This window comes from Pelmatolapia mariae, linkage group LG15 (assembly GCF_036321145.2).
Source record: "Pelmatolapia mariae isolate MD_Pm_ZW linkage group LG15, Pm_UMD_F_2, whole genome shotgun sequence".
Taxonomy (NCBI): Eukaryota; Metazoa; Chordata; class Actinopteri; order Cichliformes; family Cichlidae; genus Pelmatolapia; species Pelmatolapia mariae.
The window spans coordinates 17,402,083-17,418,945 of record NC_086240.1 but is presented as its reverse complement, the minus strand read 5'-3'; the positions used below and the strand labels follow the sequence as shown (position 1 = coordinate 17,418,945).

At 40.5% G+C, this 16,863-nt stretch overlaps 3 protein-coding genes across 4 annotated transcripts; 2 read left to right on the top strand and 1 right to left on the bottom strand.

Annotated features, from left to right (window-relative positions):
* The first annotated feature begins 524 nt into the window (after positions 1-524).
* On the top strand, positions 525-8,392 carry LOC134643247 (cytospin-A-like). Of its 2 annotated transcripts, XM_063495522.1 has the most exons (12): positions 525-755; positions 1,598-1,716; positions 3,424-3,897; positions 4,579-4,652; positions 4,932-5,500; positions 5,581-5,668; positions 5,774-5,849; positions 5,949-5,985; positions 6,295-6,391; positions 6,492-6,608; positions 7,356-7,415; positions 7,536-8,392. In XM_063495522.1, the coding sequence occupies exons 2-12, from the start codon at positions 1,677-1,679 to the stop codon at positions 7,623-7,625; spliced, it is 1,722 nt and encodes a 573-aa protein (XP_063351592.1). In that variant the 5' UTR covers positions 525-755; positions 1,598-1,676; the 3' UTR covers positions 7,626-8,392. The 2 variants fall into 2 exon arrangements, with proteins under 2 accessions (XP_063351592.1, XP_063351593.1); XM_063495523.1 differs by lacking the exon at positions 1,598-1,716.
* Positions 8,393-8,510: 118 nt separating this feature from the next.
* On the bottom strand, positions 8,511-13,757 carry grcc10 (gene rich cluster, C10 gene). Its single transcript, XM_063496263.1, has 4 exons — positions 13,659-13,757; positions 13,172-13,225; positions 10,306-10,482; positions 8,511-8,963 (listed from the first exon to the last, which is right to left on the bottom strand). Exons 1-4 carry the CDS (start codon positions 13,744-13,746, stop codon positions 8,824-8,826), a joined length of 459 nt encoding a protein of 152 aa, XP_063352333.1. The 5' UTR covers positions 13,747-13,757; the 3' UTR covers positions 8,511-8,823.
* Positions 13,758-13,918: 161 nt separating this feature from the next.
* saysd1 (SAYSVFN motif domain containing 1) lies at positions 13,919-16,614 on the top strand. Its single transcript, XM_063496262.1, has 2 exons — positions 13,919-14,136; positions 15,452-16,614. The coding sequence occupies exons 1-2, from the start codon at positions 13,933-13,935 to the stop codon at positions 15,773-15,775; spliced, it is 528 nt and encodes a 175-aa protein (XP_063352332.1). The 5' UTR covers positions 13,919-13,932; the 3' UTR covers positions 15,776-16,614.
* The last annotated feature ends 249 nt before the right edge of the window (positions 16,615-16,863 follow it).

Below are 16,863 nucleotides of genomic sequence, written 5' to 3'. Positions count from 1 at the left end.
AACGGGCAACGGCCTTGGTGTGCATTTTCAGAAACATTAACAAATAAATTCCACTCGTTAGTATGCAGTGACTTATTCAGTGTCGGAACAGTTTGAGTTTCCGCCCACGAACGGGGTCTGTGGATCGATAGCTACCACTCTGGGGACTTTCTGGTTAAAGTTGTGTCCGCTAAATATTTCCTGGGCTGTTTGGCTGGTTTCCATTCTCTCGACAGATGCAATGTGACACATTGCACCCACGGACCGTGTGAAAGTATAACCTGTTACCTGGCGCCACACCTGCATTTAACAAAAGATAATTAGCCCGTAGCCGGTGTGTCTGCTTCTCAGCAAGCGCATTTTATCCTGCACTCTACTCACTATTTGGTGTTTGGATTTGTTGTATTGTGCGATAGAAAAAACAGAGATCTAAATAATCCCATTAACAAACATTCATGCTGTTTATCCAGCGTGCGGCTGCTGCGCAATCAGTTTGCTTCTGCCTCCTTCTTTTTGACGCATTGGATTTAAAGGCGAAGCAGCGGAGTTAGATTTAGAGTTGGAGTTATATATGGCTGCCTTTTTGTAGCTGTTTGGTGATGTAGGATACCCAAGAAGAAGAAGAAATGACTGTTATTGATTGGCTCTGTGCCTTTCGTTGAATTTGGGATACGGGACGAAGAAAGGCAAATTTGTCCCGAGACACCCGAAGAAGAAACCCGCCGGACGGACAGTCGGGGCCAAACTGGAAGGCGTCCAGCTGGTAGGCTGAGCAGGTAGGATGAATGAAACTGGAGCTATGACTGCGTGTGAAAGACGACTGGTTAGATATAACAACCAAAATGGCTCGATAAACTGCACGTTTGTTTTTTTTTCTCCATGGATGCAGAAAAACATGAGCCAAACTTCACTGATACACAGAGCAATTCAAAAATGCGAAGCTTTTTAGAAACGAGATTGAGAGACAGACAATTTTCGAGACACGTTCATCAATTAGAGGCTTCATTCTTTAATACGGCACACAATTCATTAAGCTGCGCAATGATTTAGGAGTTTAACAGGTCGGGCTGGTAGAGTTAGTTATCCTGTATAGCCCTGTGGGTAATACAGCTGTGTGAGTCATTTGAAATGGACCGTGTATGTCACATTATATCTTGCATGCCGAATAAACTTGAATAGTGTTCCAGTGTGTGAACAAATCTCCGTTTTCGGTTCGTGTGTGTTCTCCTCCCCCTTCTCCAAGGAAGCCTAAAATTGCTTGATTATTCAATGGGGTTTAGTTCATTCTTCATGGCAGAGACGCAGCCACGTTTCCAGATGACAACCTCATTTTGCTGCCGTGGAGTTGACAGACAAGATGCTGCTATGCTTTGGGCACCACACATTCGTGTTGCCTTACTTCACATTAGCCAGCTGACCAGGATAATGAAAACTATGCAAAGGCAAATTTACTGGAGGCTAGTTTTATTGGACAAATGTAATAGTTTCTGTAGTTTTTGGAAACTGTTACTAAAGGGGGTGCTTGGGACTAGAATTCCTGGACTTCTGTTGTTGTGCTCATCAAATGTTCAGGACTGAGTCATACTCATGAAAACCGTGTTTATTTATTTTTGGCCAGTCAACAGAGAGCCTCACAAAGCAGGACACAGTGAAGGGCAGTTGGGATAGCCTATCAAGATAGCCACCCCTGCTGGATCATGGGTAACCACAATGGCAAAGACAGCCATGTCCCTACAGGTAACTCAGCATCCAATAGTCCAATTTCAAAACACATTAGAGAAATTATTTATTTAATCTATTTGTTCTTCCTTTACTCCTCAAAGTATAGTAGTAAAAAATACTGTGTAGAAGTTTCAGGCTTTGTATTTATTTATTTTTAACTGTCTTGTTTCTTCTGATCATTATTTCTAAGTCTGACTATTTTTAGACTGTTGGTACGATAGGTCCAGGAAACTGTCAGCTCCACTTCATCTCTTTGTCTCCTCTGTATTTCCAAGTGTGAAAAATAAACTGGCAAAGAGACGGCATGAGAAAGACAGTCAGTTGCTTTTACTTTGTGAGACAGCACGGCAGCTGGGGCTCTCGCACTGAAGAGGGCGTCAATCAAAACATTTGTGCTTGTTGTGCTTCCACATTACCAAAGGATGAAAACAGGGTGACTACAGAAAGTGAACACTTATGGAGACATTTGCATGAAGGAGTTCATTTTCTGTGCCATTCACTCACTATAACAGGTTTTAACACTCCTGTTAAACAAAGATCAGACAAAGAATGTTCCATTATATTCCCCCAGTAACCATTTTAATTTATTTATAGTTATTATTTTAACCAAAGCTCAATGTTTTGTCTAAAGCAGCAGAAAATGTGTTTGGAACTGTTCTCAAAATAAATACTAATTTAAGGACAACCATTTACAAAAAAATTGTAAATGTGTCAGTGAGGATGCTTTGCATTTTATAGACTCACTCTTTTCAAACCAAACTAAATTCTGGTGTCGGGCCCTGTATGATCAAAAGACATATTTCAGCAAACAAAATGATGAATCAACATGACAGTGAAATAGAAACCACATCCAATAAGATTCAGTAAAAGTTGGGATCAGAGTTTTGGCTTCTTCAGCCCTTCAGTATCCTTGAATTCAAAGCGTCACATTTGGCTGAGCTAATGTGTGAGATTTGACTTTACAACTTTATAGGTCTAGTCTTTTTGTCTCTTGGCTGTTGGTATGCAGGAATTCGGCTCATGCTAGAGGATGAGAATAGCTCCCCCATGGTAGCTGAGCAGACTACATCATGCTGCTGCCAGGGAAATGATGAGTCTGCAGAATCCTGCAGCACAACACAAGGACAAGGAGGGGAAAGCTTAAAAAGATCAGAGTCAAAGGAGGCGAAGATCCATGTAGCCTGCCAAAATTTCCACACCATAAACAGGATAATATCAACATCATAGAGAAATCCAGTGGCTCTAACATTAGTTTTCAGCAACAGATGACACACTAGTGGATATTTCCTGATTTGACACATAACTAAAATGCTAATAATGCATTAGCAAAATCATTATTCTGCTCTCCAGGTGTCTTTTTAGAGATTTTTTTTTTTTAATGTGTTGTTTATGTGGGGTTTTTTTTTCTGCAGCTCTTTATAATATAGTCACTTTTTGGCTGCAGTGAGGACGATCAGGGTAAAAATTATCTCTCTTCCTGGATTTTGCCACACGGGGGAACAGCCTGCATTTGCCAGCCAAGATATTGGCAGGGGAGGTTTTTTGCTGCATCAGTCTGCCGAGGATAGTAAATAAGGAAGCAGGCAGCGAGGCTTACATCTGCAGTGAGGAAAAGAAGAGGGGTGGCTTTGCAATCGGCACATTTTTCAACAGATTTCAGGTGATTTTTAGCTCAGGACAGTGCCATTTTTCTCCTTTACCTATTTATTTCCCTCCTCTCAGGTTCTCCTTTAGATTTCTTCCAAACGCCTCCTACCACACCCTCACAGGCAGAGCTGACTGTCATGGCCTTATCCTCTGCAGCTTCCTCTGATAAGGCACAAACTCCTCCAGCAGCTGGCAGCACCACCCCCTCCACCACCTCTCCATTCACAGAGTGGACACAGCGGCTGTCGGCTCCCTCAGAATGGGCTGTAATCAGCGTCGACAGCGTCGCTGCCTCAGAGACAAATGTAAGCGATGCAGCAGCGAGAAATGAGGCAGCGGTGGGCAGTCTGGCCACTCCAGTACCGCTGCCTTTGTCCAGAGGTTCGCCTTCAGAGCCTTGTTGGAACGAGAGAGACAGTGGGCTGGAGCCACAGGCTACAGCAGAGAGAGCTGGAGAGGAGATGACCTTGGTTTTACTCAGTCTAATGGAGCACTACAGGGCCTCACTGGGCCTAACACCTGGCACTGATATTACCACAGGAGCAGTAGGTATGCCCTCTGTCATCACCTGTTTTGTTTGGGGTTTTTTAAGTGTGCTGTCACTGACACATCAGAGATGTCTGGAGATGAGAAAGGAAGCAGAAAGTCTTTCTAGTTAAAGATTACATATATATTGTTAAAGAAGTACGTGCTCATAATAAACATGGAAAAGGTTTCAAATAATGAAATCTGCATGCGAAGGATCAAAAAAGCTCAGGCTTCACACTCCTCCCAACACTTGTTTTCAGGCAGTTTTTTTCTCCACTTCTATATCTGTATGATATTAAAGAGATGCAATATCCTCAATATGGTCTTCTCCAGCACAATGGTATGTATAAGCACAAAGGCCCCACCTACCTGCTGTTAAAGCCTTGTGTTTATAAAAAGCAGCAAATCAGAAAAAGCTGACTTAAAGAGAAAAAAACCTAGCCTAGTCCCAGGATAAAACATGGAACTGAAACTCAAACGTGGAATATGGCAAAAAAAAAAAAAAAGCAATCATGTAAAATAGAAAAACCTGGTATGACTCCAGGAGCTATCCATCATAGTTATAAGAGGTTTAAATATCACCATCATCATCACCTACTAAGTGTCATGTGGAAAATTGATTATTAACAGCAGCATAATATACAGTAACTTAAAGGGACACTTTTGTGATATGGTTGTTTTGTTTTCTAACTCGTGTGTCAGAGCTGCTTAGGCACTTGATAGCAGAAAGAGAAGAGCTGGTTGAAGAGGTGGAGACCCTGAAGGAGACACTCAGGGTGAGTTGTTGGTCTACAGGTTGCAGGGCGTGAGCCTGCTAATTATTTAGCATTCAGAACTGTGTTTTCATGCAGCATTTAGTGCTGCATTTGTCTAATTCTGTGTACTTATTTCTGTTTTAAATGTCATGTGACATCATTGCAACATTCACATTCCAACAGCTCAGGTCAGACTTAAAATCAGTCACACGGTACTGACTAGTAGACAGATATTTATGTAGTAATGACAAACGGAGAGCAAGCCTTAACGTGGAATTACAGTGTTTCTTTGTTCCTCAGACAGAAAGGTTGGAGTGGCAGCAGTTCCAGTGTGACCTACAGGTCGCCGTGTCTGTTGCCGACCGGCTCCGGGTTGAGTCGGAGCAGGCTCTGGGTTCACTCCAGGAGAGCCACAGGACTGTAAAGGAGCAGCTGGCACAGGCCCTCAGCAAACAGCAGGACATGGACCGAGAGCTAGAGAGGCTGAGAGCTGAACACAAAGACGCCTGCTGCAAACTGGCTGAACTGGAGAAGCAGCAGCAGCAGGATCGAGCCGAGCTCGATGCCCTCAGAGGTCAAACGTATAAAGATGCAGATAAACCAGACTCTGAGGAGCAGCAGGAGGAAATGCTTGAAGTTACAGAGGAAGCTGAAGCAGGGACAGAAGCTCATGAAACAAATCAAGAGGTGGATGCTACAGAAGAAGGCTGTGATCCTGACGAGACGAGCGAATCAGAAAATGTGCAGCTGAAAGGGAAAGGGGTGGCAGAGGGATACATTCGCAGTTTGACTGCCCTGGAGAAGAAGAAAGATGACGGACGTGGACAGAAAGATCCCAGAAAGATTGTGATGCTCTCTGAGAGATCCTGGTGAGTCTGCATAAAAGCTCAAACTGTGGTCTCCTTGTTACGACAAAATCTAATCCAACACAAAATTGTTGTCTTTTTAGGAGTCTCTCTCGTCTCCCGCTTCCAACAGACTCTTCAAATCCAAATGGGGCTTCAAAAAACTTGAGTACAACATTGCCACTGTGCAAGGTATAACACGTTTACACTATTGTGATATACTGGGAGACACTGAGATGATCGATGTCATCCCATGTCGAATGAAATGTCAAATATGCCATTACTTAACTGTTTCAGAAAGAAGAGCCGACAAAAGGGAGGCGGATGGACCGAATTTTACAGAGGCAGGACAGCTGGTCGAGCTTTTACACAGGTGTGCTTCAGTCTCCCGAATCACCGTTAACCAAACCATAGCATCTTGTTTTATTACAAGTCTGTTCATTACAACTGTGTCTGCATTTGTGTGATGCAGGAAAACAGGATGACGAACAAAGCTCAGATTCCTTCAAGTGAGTGGCTGATAAGCCTCATATATTGTTGGTAAAGATGATGCTGATGTCTTTGTGTGGAAAGAGAGGTTGGCAAGCATTTGTGGAAAAATAACAAAAAACACACTGATACAATTGGCAGTTTTCAACTCTTTAAACCAAAAACAGTTAAAACTGACCCATATGACTTTTATATCTGTATGACTTTAGAATCGATTTGTGTGTTTGTCCGATTACACTTTTTTTTTTCACTCGTGTTCTCAGGTTAAATGACTGAAACAGTTTGCAGTGAATGAGCAATTCGCAATTAAAATGTTTCTCCATCTTCAGACCTCAGGATGGTTTCAGTGCTCTGCTGAGGCGCCATGGTGGCTCCAGGAGAAACTCCCTGCTGCGCTGGTGCCAAACTCGCACTCAAGGTTATAAGGTCAGAGAAGAGAACTTGAGCATTGCTGAGCTATATGAAATCATGTGACTCTTTGTAACAAGTTAAATTCAGACAAATTGCAAATAATGTTTTGTGGCAGAATATTGAGATCACCAACTTCAGCAGCAGCTGGGAAGATGGTTTGGCCTTCTGTGCTGTTTATCACACCTATTTACCAACTCACATCCCCTATGACAGCCTGAACCCAGCTGATAAGGTAAAACTCAAAACACAATGATCTCATGAGAGAAAAGAAAGCACTCTTTAATTTCCATCTGCTGTCCCCGGACAGTTAAGCACAATATTAAATGACCTATAAAATACAAATACATACCAAAGACACCAGATTAAATTTGAATAGTAAACTCAAATGTGCAATGCTTAACACAATACAACACAAAGTCAGTAAAGCTTCAGGGATATTAATCTGTCCAGTTAGGAAACATAAACCACTGTGAATCCATTTCACCTCCATCTGTGCAAATTAAGTCACAAGGTAGACTGGAAAGGCAACAAAAAGACCGACCCCACAAATGGGAATGATTTTGCAAGTGGTGGCCACCATTGCTCTCGCTTGACCGATTATTCTCTAGTTACCCTTTTTTTTTCTAATGTCCTTGCCACTACTGGTAGCGTAAGACAGTTCCTATTGTTCCTATTCAGGTTGCACAGTTAGTCCAACTACTCCAGGATGGCACAACCATATGTGCCGCCACGAGAAGGTTTGCTGTGTCTTTCAGAATAGTCTCACAAATGGAAACAGCGGAGAAGAGAGCTGGACAAGGCTGTCCGCACAGTCACAGACCTACAGAGAAGACCTCCAGTCAATGACTGGCAGCATTACATCTTCACACTCCTACATACAGATTCATTTAAAATGCAAAAATAAGGGCTATGAAGTATATTTGCATTTACACATTCATGTCTGTAGATGTTCATACAAAACGTGTCTTTATTTTTACAGAAGGCAAACCTGGAGCTTGCTTTTAAGACGGGAGAGAGTGTCGGGATCTCTGCCACATTAGTGAGACATTTTTGTTCCTCTTGTTCAACTCAGATTTGCGTGTTTTACACAAATAGCTCAACTTTAACATTGTTATTCTTTATCTGCTTTTTAAAACTTCATGTTTATCTTGTGTGGCAGACAGTGGAGGAGATGCTGAAGGCAGAAGGACCAGACTGGCAGAGGGTCTTGGGATATGTCGAAAGTATTTTCCGCCACTTTGAGATGTGAAGTCTTCCTCCTTCGTTTTTCATTTCTATAATTATGAATCAGGAGCTGAACCACGGAGACACAAGACGGAGCTCAGCTCTCTAAACTAAAACATGATGGCAATACTGGATTTCATAACTTAAGTTTATGGACCAGAACAATCTTTTTCACTGAAACAAGTGGAAGAAACTAAATAGCATTTCACTATCTGAGCCCTTTTTTTAAAAAAAAAAGAAAAAAAGAAAAAAGAAAAGAAATTATCAAACATGCACAGTAGTGATTCTGGATCTGAATACCTGGCTCTATGAATATGCACAAGACACAAAAATATAAATATGCTAGAAAGACTGCACACTGAACAACTACTTCCACATAAATTGGGTGCCAGCTGCACTGGTTCTGCACAGTTTGCCTTGGTGAAGGAGAAAAAAAAGCACTTTATGAAGAATGTAAATGTAGTGTAGGTTCCAGAATCTGGGTCACTTTATTTATCTCGACTAATATTTTTATCCTGAACTTCTTCTGCCACAATATGTATTTATGCATCAAAGCCTAAGAGCTGTATAAGGTAGATATGTACTCAGTTTTTATATGTTGGAATAGTGATCTTTTAACCCCAAATCCTATATGTAAAAGAAAAATTGCCATTAACCCTTTATTGACCATGGGCCCATCAGCGGGCTGTTTTACAGGTAAATATAAAGGGTTGGTCAATAAAGGGTTAAGGAAATGTATATATGTCATCGATTCAGTTTTTTTTTCTTTCTTTTTTTTAAATATGGTAAACACTGGTATATAGATTAACTGCAATAATAAAGCATTTAAATGGAAAGTGTTTTTTTGCACATTTTCTGCATTAACAATGCACACAGGTTCAGAGAAAACAATTTAATTTAAACAAAAAAGACATTTGACAGCATATAAAAATGGTACAAAACATGGCATCAATGGAAATGATTAAGGTTAAGAAAGTTGTCATGGTGTAACATATGACAAATAAATACAGAACAGTAAAGAAAAGCAATAATTAAGCAAGGGTACTTGAGATAAAACCGGAAAAGTTGTGTTGTCTTTCTTGGAATATTTAGTGTTTTTAAACAATAACCGCTCCACATAAAGACAGAACTGTTGACGGCATGCTGGATCTGCACATAACTGCACTGTATTCCAAAGTTTAAATGGAAGTATCCTTGCGAACAATGGATGGAAGTAATATTTCCTATGAAGCTGGAATGGCGCCTCCTATAGGTGGTGTTGAAAGTGGCGGTAGGAGAAGAGATTTCAGTTTAGCAGACATGGCTGCAATTTCTGGGTCCTGGGTTTCATACATCTTCACCAGTCGGGCAAATTTAAGGACACCTGAAAGGGAAGCAGGTGATCAGCATGACAAATTATATCATCTCCCCGAAATAACATTCAGCCTATGACCAGTACAGACTGGAAGTTTCCATTGAAAGGGATCTATTATAGTTTGTTTCTGACTTTCTTGGATTCTCCTAGAATAGATTTCCATTTCAACTCATCTTCCTTTAAAGCAACTCCCTTTTGATTGGCTGCACCTTGCAGACAGGAAATTTAAACCACAAGTAGGCGGGGCATCTGTGCTGTGTGCCTGAATTGACCACATTAAACCCGAGCCTTGGGCTCCCAGGGATTACTTATACATACGCTGATTTTATTATTTAAAACTTTGGACATGTTTATTTTGAAAAAAATCCCTGTGTGTGTGTGTGTGATTAAAAATTGAGGCCCATTTAAAATGTCATTTAGTATCTATAAAAAACAGTGATGTGCAAATGTTTGTGACACTGTAGTGAGGATGATATTAGTTTTGATAATAATGAACTCAGTAGGTGGAATATAAGTGTTTTAAAGACACTGTCTGCCTTTGTTGTTGCATCGTAAAGCTCCTCTGTGGATTCAGGCGGTCTCATCTGCTGCCGTCTTTGTACCTAATCCCATAACAATTTCATTATTTTTCCATCGAGCCTCTGTCTGAGCTATGCAATCTGTTGCAAGCCTCCTAGTTATAACTGTCTTTATGTCTCAGGTAGTTGATCAGACATCTCTCCAATGTGTGACTGGTATACATCTAAAGTGACTAAAACCCTGCAAAGTTTGGTTTCTGTAACAGCATTGTGTGGGAGATTTAAGGTGATATCTTTAGAGATAGAAAACGGTAAGAAACATTTAGATGAGAAACAAATATGATTTATAAATTCAGCATTTATTTGTTCTTTGAGTAGTTTAATGTTCAATTCATACATTTAAGACCCAAATTAAATTATATGAGTACTCTGCGTCATATCAGCCAGCACTAATGAGCACCAGTGGGATCACTTGTTCTAGTCTGAACGGTGTCTTAAAATTATTTGAACTTTAGAGTAGTTCCTATTGTTTTAAGCCTTCAGGGAAATAATGTCTTACACTTGGTACTTTAACTCAGAGAAAGGAACCTGCTGTCCTGAAAAAAAGTCCACAGATAATCTTACTACTTGGGTTGGCTCTATGGACAGAGTGCATCCCTAATCATCTCAAGACTGGGGAGATTACAATAGTTTTTCTTTCTACAAAAACTAAATGGGAGGCCAGCAGTGGGCGAGCCGCTTATTTTCACAGTACACTGTTTGCACTTTTTTCTCTAACCTAGCAAAGAGCAAAACCAAGCACATTCTTAGTTTTAAGATACAAAAAAGATCACCTTCCCCCTCATTGTTGAATCCGTAGGCTTTGATAACCTCTTGTTGAATTTGGGTGGCCACAGGGAGCACAAGCTGCAGCATCTTGCCCATGTCGTTGCAGGCGCTCTCTCTGGCCTCCTCCATCCGTGCGGCATTGTCCGGTACTGAGAATGCCTGGATCACCTCGCTCAAAACCACTGTGGAAAAAAAGCTTCTTTAGTAGCTGCTCCACAAAGTAAAAAAACCCAACCTTTTCCTGACATTGCTGCACATTTTAGGAGAAATTATCAACTAACTACTGCCAGCTTATACCTTATTCACAAGACATTGCCTGCAGTTCCCCATTGCAGCAGATTTTTTTTTTCAACATCACACACCCTGCTTGACACAACCCCAAAGGGATTTATGTCTCCACATTACAGTAATTAATCTCAGCACTGCTTTTCGCAGGTGATGTGGTTCTGTTGGCACGGTTTGCAGCCGAGTGTGAAGCGTTGGGAATGAGAATCAGCACCCTCAAATCTGAGGCCATGGTCCTCAGCTGGAAAAGGGTAGAGTGCCCACTCCAGGTCAGGGATGAGTGGAGGAGTTTAAGTATCGCTGGGTCTTGTTCACGTGTGACAGGAGAAGGGAGCGGGAGATCGACAGACGGATTGGTGCAGTGATGCAGACGCTGTAGCAGTCCATTGTGGTGAAGAGAGCTGAGTGTAAAAGTGAAGCTCTTAATTTACCGGTCGATCTACATCCCTACCCTCATCTATGGTCACGAGCTTTGGGTAGTCACCTAAAGAACGAGACTGCAGATACAAGTGGCAGAAATGGGTTTCCTCCAAAGGGTGGCTGGCCTCTCCCTTAGAGATAGGGTGAGGAGCTCGGCCATCTGGGAGGGGCTCAGAGTAGAGCCGCTGCTCCTCCACATTGAAAGAGCCAGTTGAGGTGGTTCGGGCATCTGACAAGGATGCCTCCTGAGCTCCTCGTGGGTGAGGTGTTCTGGGCATGTCTCACCGGGAGGAGGTCCCGGGGCAGACCCAGGATGCGCTGGAGAGATTATATCTCTCGGCTGGCCTGGTTTGGTGTTCCTCTGGATAAGCTGGAGGTGGTGGCCGGGGATAGCTAGGTCTGGGCTTCTCTGCTTGGGCTGCTGCCCCGCGGGTCCCGGATAAGCGGAAGAAGAAGGATGGATGGCAGTATAGTAACTAATCTGGAGCCTGAAAATCACCATCACTAATTCTTCTTCTTACTTTTCATGAACAAAGAAAGTGCACCCCATCCAGGGCCCTATACTACAAAAAGAGTTCACAACACCCAGGCTATTTTACCGTTATCTAGATTCACTTATGCTAACACTGGCGATCAGGATAAAAGGTCACACAAAGCTGGTTATCAGCTCAATAAGTTAACCCAGGGTTTCTCTTGTGCGTTAACACAAGAAGGGTGGTATTGGCTGCATCTAACCAATCTAAAAGAGGCATTTCACGGATCATATGACTCTTCTTCCACAGAAAATGATCCCTATGAGTGTCACCTAATCCAGAAACATTATCAATGGGTGATTAAAAGTCTATAAAGAACATTAAAAATATATATACCAGTAAAATGCAAAACAGCTGTAAAAAGGACATAGGATGAAAGCTTTAGATTTGGCACACAAAACAGTAAAATAAATATTTTCATTCCAGTTAATTATTTTAACACTGAGTGCGCTCTCAGTCCTGCTGTTTATTTCTAAGGTGATGGCTGTATATTAGAGCTCTGAAACTTTAAACTGGATCCATTTGAATATTAAAGCTTACTGTCCCACAGCTTAATACTATTATTAATAATATTATTCTGAATAAAGGAGATGTTTACCTTGCCATAGTTTATTGCAGATAAAAGTTAAAATCATATTATTGATTGAACAGGCATTCTTTGTGTATCCTGTGTTCTAGTAGCTGTAATACCACCAGAGTAAAAGAGACTCAGCAGCACATTAGAATTAAGCATAACAGCATTTTATACATTTTCTAAATCACCAAGTTAATAATGCACATTCCTGTTATAATGTGACCCACAGGTTGTGCTTCATTCAGTGGTTTTACTAAGGTACACATTAATAAGCTGCATAGACCAGCATACAATCTATATTGCAATTAAAACGTGCTGTGAATAAAAGGATCAGTGAATCACGCCACTTCCAGTTGATTTTAAACTTAAACTCAGAACATAACCCGCTCTTAAAAATTTTAGTTTTTGTTCTCTCAGCTGCAGACTCAGTGCTGTTTAAGGGCTTGAAAGTAAATATTCGATATAAAAACAGAATTCAAACACAGGATTAGGCCATGTACAAATTTGATATGAGGTCATTAAGGACAGTGTAGCCATCCTGTTTTAGGTTTATATATTACTACTTATTTTATATTACTATTTATTACTTATAAAACAGAAAGTTGTTGTAAAATTGTTTGCTGCCAACACAGAAAAAAGGAATTAGTTGTGTCTGAAAATCTGTATTTATTACTGATGCTCATCAGGGAAACACAGAAACTTTACATCCTACAACTCTCCCCACAGAGTTCTCCCGGGTCTTCCAGGATGGGTCAGTAGGTGATGATTTCATGGAATTTAACCACGTCCAGAGAAGGTTAGGTCTACAGCATAAATTACCGTGATGACTTACCTCGGTAAAAAGTGAACCACCTATGTAGTACAGAAAACCTAGGGGTTAACCCTAAAGCTACCTGGATAATCCAAAATCCTACTGATAAGTACAGGCCTCGGTCTTACAAATGCGAAGGTACGAGCACTTGCCCAGTATTTATTCAGCAACAATATGGACAACCTGGGGAAGAGTAAAACAAGCAGAAACGGGAGCTTTTATATATATAAACCAGCTGTTCCTCTCACCTCTGGTTTGCTCAACTGTCAGGGTGGGCTGCTGTGCTGGAGCTGAGGCCATGTCTGCAGAGAAAACAGAAAGCCACGAAAAAAATAAAGCTACTGTAGACGTACTGATGTAGACAAAATTAAAAACATTTACATTTTATAAAAGTATGAAAATTAAAGGAAGATCGAGGTAGCTTCAATAATAGGAAGCATCTTTGTTTTATTTATTGAAATATATTTCAATGTATTACATAACGATAACTGTTACCTTGATAAAGAAATAAAAAAATATAGAAACCGCAATAATACCACAAACAAGTTAAATACAACAACGACACGTATATATAAAGGAGACGTGGTGGTTATGTGGTGATTAGTATCTGTCTCCGATCGTTCATTTTCTATCAGTAGCTTAAAATTTGACGGTTATCAACAGCAACAGCAGCTAAAAATCCATATTTTTACCAAACTAAATGAACATAAAACAGTATAACATTTGGAAACTCACCTCTAATGAAAACAATCACTAAGCTAGCAACAGAACTGTGAAACTGTCGTAAAACGGGGACTGTTGGCGGCTTCTTGCGACACACCATCCTGCTTTCAGGTAGACGTCGACGTAAAATGTAAACATACCTGTTACTAAGCTAGTAGCAAGTCATCAAACTTAGACTGAAAGTTCGTGTGTGAGAGAGAGAGATTTACTGTGCTTCGAAGGGCTTTTAACTTTAACGTGAGCTTATAGAAGTTGTGAATGAGTTGCTGTCGGTTCTTAATTATCCATGGAGCAAAAGCTGGCAGAGTTCAGAGCCAGACGACAGGCTGAAAAAGCTGCTCAGAAGAGTCAGACTCCTGGTTCGCAATCCAGAGGGGAGACAGCAGCAGACACCGCTGCTCAGTGTGATAAAACACCCACAGCTGACAGTCTGCAGTCAGAGGACAGGGCACGAAACAACCAGGCTGCGACCGACGGCTCTCAAAGCAGGGTAAGAGATCATTTCAATCGGGAAGCTCATGAACTTCCCGATTTAGCTTGTTATTTTAAAGATCGGACTGTGCGTGATAAATAGAGTGCTTCGTCTGCTTTGCACTGATAGTATTGTTTTACAATAATTTAAAAAAGCAATAATATATACTTTTTTAAATTATTATTGGCAATAATTTAAAAAAGCACACTCACGAACAATGACAAAGTAAACCATCAAATATAATAGTAAACATACGCACAGACCACATCATTAGTTACACCTGCTAAGAGTGATTTCCATCGTTTCTATTTTTTCATACCTAATATATTTGCTCACACTGGTAAATAGGTTGTAGTCAACAGGATTTACGAAGGGTTTATATATAAAATAAAGAGTTAAATAAATAATATGAATTGAAGGTATTTCCATGACTGCGTTATTTCACCTACCCTGTTTTCTACATTGGCCATTTAAAATATCTTCTAATGTTATTGGGGTGTTTTGTTTGGGGGTTTTTTTCTTTTGTTTGTTTTACTCAAAATGACTTGATATCATTCACAAAAAGATATGTTTTAGACACCTTTGACAGATTATAGGCCAACAGTGTTTACAACAGTGTAAAATTATCAGTCCTTTTTTTTGCAAGTACCAGAATACACCTTCTGGCATTTGGTTTGAAATAAGGTTGGACCTCTTTTAGCCACCGGAACTGCCTATATTATTCGTAGCATAGATTTAACAAGTTGCTGGAAACAAACATAGGCTCACAGGTGCCATTCTAGGACAGTGAACTCATTGTCATGTTAAGAAACCAGTTTGAGATGATTTAAAGGTTGTGACATGGTATGTTACCCTGCTGGAAAGAGCCATTAGAAGATAGTTAAACTGTGGTCATAAAGATATGCACTTCTGAATACCTTGGTTGTAACGATTGGTTGAGTTACTGTTGCCAAAAAAGTGCTGGCTTTTGATGGCATTATCTACAAGAGAACTGCTACTGACTGGATATTTTCTCTTTTTTGAACCATTCTCTCTAAAGATTAGAAATAAATGTCTTTGTGGGAAAAATAATAAAGTGGCTGTATTGATTGCGATGTATTGATTCGGCGATCCAAGCTATTTTTTTTAAGCTCATATTATTTCTCAGCAGCCAAGGAATACCCACTGTACTGTATATGTTAATTTAATCCCCACTAAGTTATGTACAATTTGTGAGCTGTTTGTAAGAAAACTGACATCCTATTGTTTATTTATTTTATACAGTTTGGTGTATTTGTAGCATCACATGTTTTTGTTCTTCTCTTCTTCTTTTTCTGTTGTGTATTTGCTATAGGATCGTGGAGACTGGCTGCTGGATAGCGCTCTGGGAAAGTGGCTAGCTTCCAGACAGTTTGTCATTTCTAACATCACTTTACTAAAAGTGCTGCTATGGCTGGTTCTGCTGGGTCTGTTTGCCGAACTGGAGTTTGGTCTCCCCTTCTTTGTCATCTCCCTCTTCTACTGGCTCTATGAAGGACTCCGGAGCCCAGCGCCCCGCAAGCCTGGTGAACTGAGTGCTTATTCAGTCTTCAACCCAGACTGTCAACCTCTGCTGGGTGCTCTAACCGCAGAGCAGCTAGAGGGAGAGATGGGCTACAGACCTCTGGCAAACAGATGATTTGCTTGTGATATGCACATTGACATCAAATATTTAAATTTTCATCTGAAAAATGTTAACTTTTCTCCCATTTTTCAGTTGCTGCTTCTGTATGCCACATTAAAATGTAACTGGTCAGCCAAAAGTTTTATTTCTGTTTCTACTGTAAACTATTTTGATAGTGTACATCAGTCATATATAATGGCTAAATCATGATGGGTGGGTTGGCATGTCTGTAATACAAGGTTTTTTTCATTTGAACATGGATGTACCCCTAATTCTCTGATCAATGTGAGTTTATTTGAAAATACAGAAACCATATTGAGGATTAAAGAAAAAAAAAACCCTCTACTGAGTCAAATGAACTGCTCTTAATTTAACTCAGTAAATGGCTATTCTATTTTATTTTTACATCTTAATTTCTTAACTTTACATCTTTGTGTTTTTTCTTTAACTACTAGAGTAGCTCAAAATAATCTGTTGTATTCTAGGCCTTTAAGCGACCTTACTGCTGATTGGTTGCTCCTGTCAAACAGATGATTGAAAAAGCATGTGGGTGGTCAGCAGTGGGCACTCACTAGAGATGACCAAGTTAAGCGTATATGGTCTTATTGATATCACACAGGGTCAAGTGTACAAACAAGTGCTGAAACCCTGCATTTAAAGCAGCAGCTTTTGGTTCTCATTGATTATTTGTGCAGACACATGAACATCCACCACTGTAATGCTGCACATGACAGAAAATTAGAAGGAGAAAAAAAAAGTACAGATGTCCGATAACAAATTGTGTTTGCGATTCACGAAGTGGAGTTCTAAAATGCAAAACAGCTTTCTCACTAAAAACAGAATTACGGTCAAGAAAACTGAATGTTAAATAAAATTTAAATAAAAAACTGTAAGGCTGTCCTTCCTTTCCTCCCCTTCTACGAAACCGGCGGGCACTTTGACCCGTCACAGCTGTCATTACAGAGAAAACGTGTTTCACGAGCAAAAGCGAGATGGTTCACCTCCATATTCCGGTACTTCCGTAACGGTTTTACATTGTGGTTAGACCAATTTTAAGCAAAATTTAACGTTGTTTTGCGTAACACAAACTCGAATTACTGACA

Coding starts and splice junctions, on each gene's coding strand:
- LOC134643247 (XM_063495522.1), top strand. CDS start 1,677: ATGGGTAACCACAATGGCAAAGACAGCCATGTCCCTACAG. Junction 1,717..3,423: donor AGACAGCCATGTCCCTACAG/GTAACTCAGCAT, acceptor CCCTCCTCTCAG/GTTCTCCTTTAGATTTCTTC. Junction 7,416..7,535: donor TCGGGATCTCTGCCACATTA/GTGAGACATTTT, acceptor CTTGTGTGGCAG/ACAGTGGAGGAGATGCTGAA.
- grcc10 (XM_063496263.1), bottom strand. CDS start 13,746: ATGGTGTGTCGCAAGAAGCCGCCAACAGTCCCCGTTTTACGACAGTTT. Junction 10,483..13,171: donor GACAGTTGAGCAAACCAGAG/GTGAGAGGAACA, acceptor TTTTTTCCACAG/TGGTTTTGAGCGAGGTGATC. Junction 8,964..10,305: donor ATTCAACAATGAGGGGGAAG/GTGATCTTTTTT, acceptor CTTCCCTTTCAG/GTGTCCTTAAATTTGCCCGA.
- saysd1 (XM_063496262.1), top strand. CDS start 13,933: ATGGAGCAAAAGCTGGCAGAGTTCAGAGCCAGACGACAGGCTGAAAAA. Junction 14,137..15,451: donor CCGACGGCTCTCAAAGCAGG/GTAAGAGATCAT, acceptor TATTTGCTATAG/GATCGTGGAGACTGGCTGCT.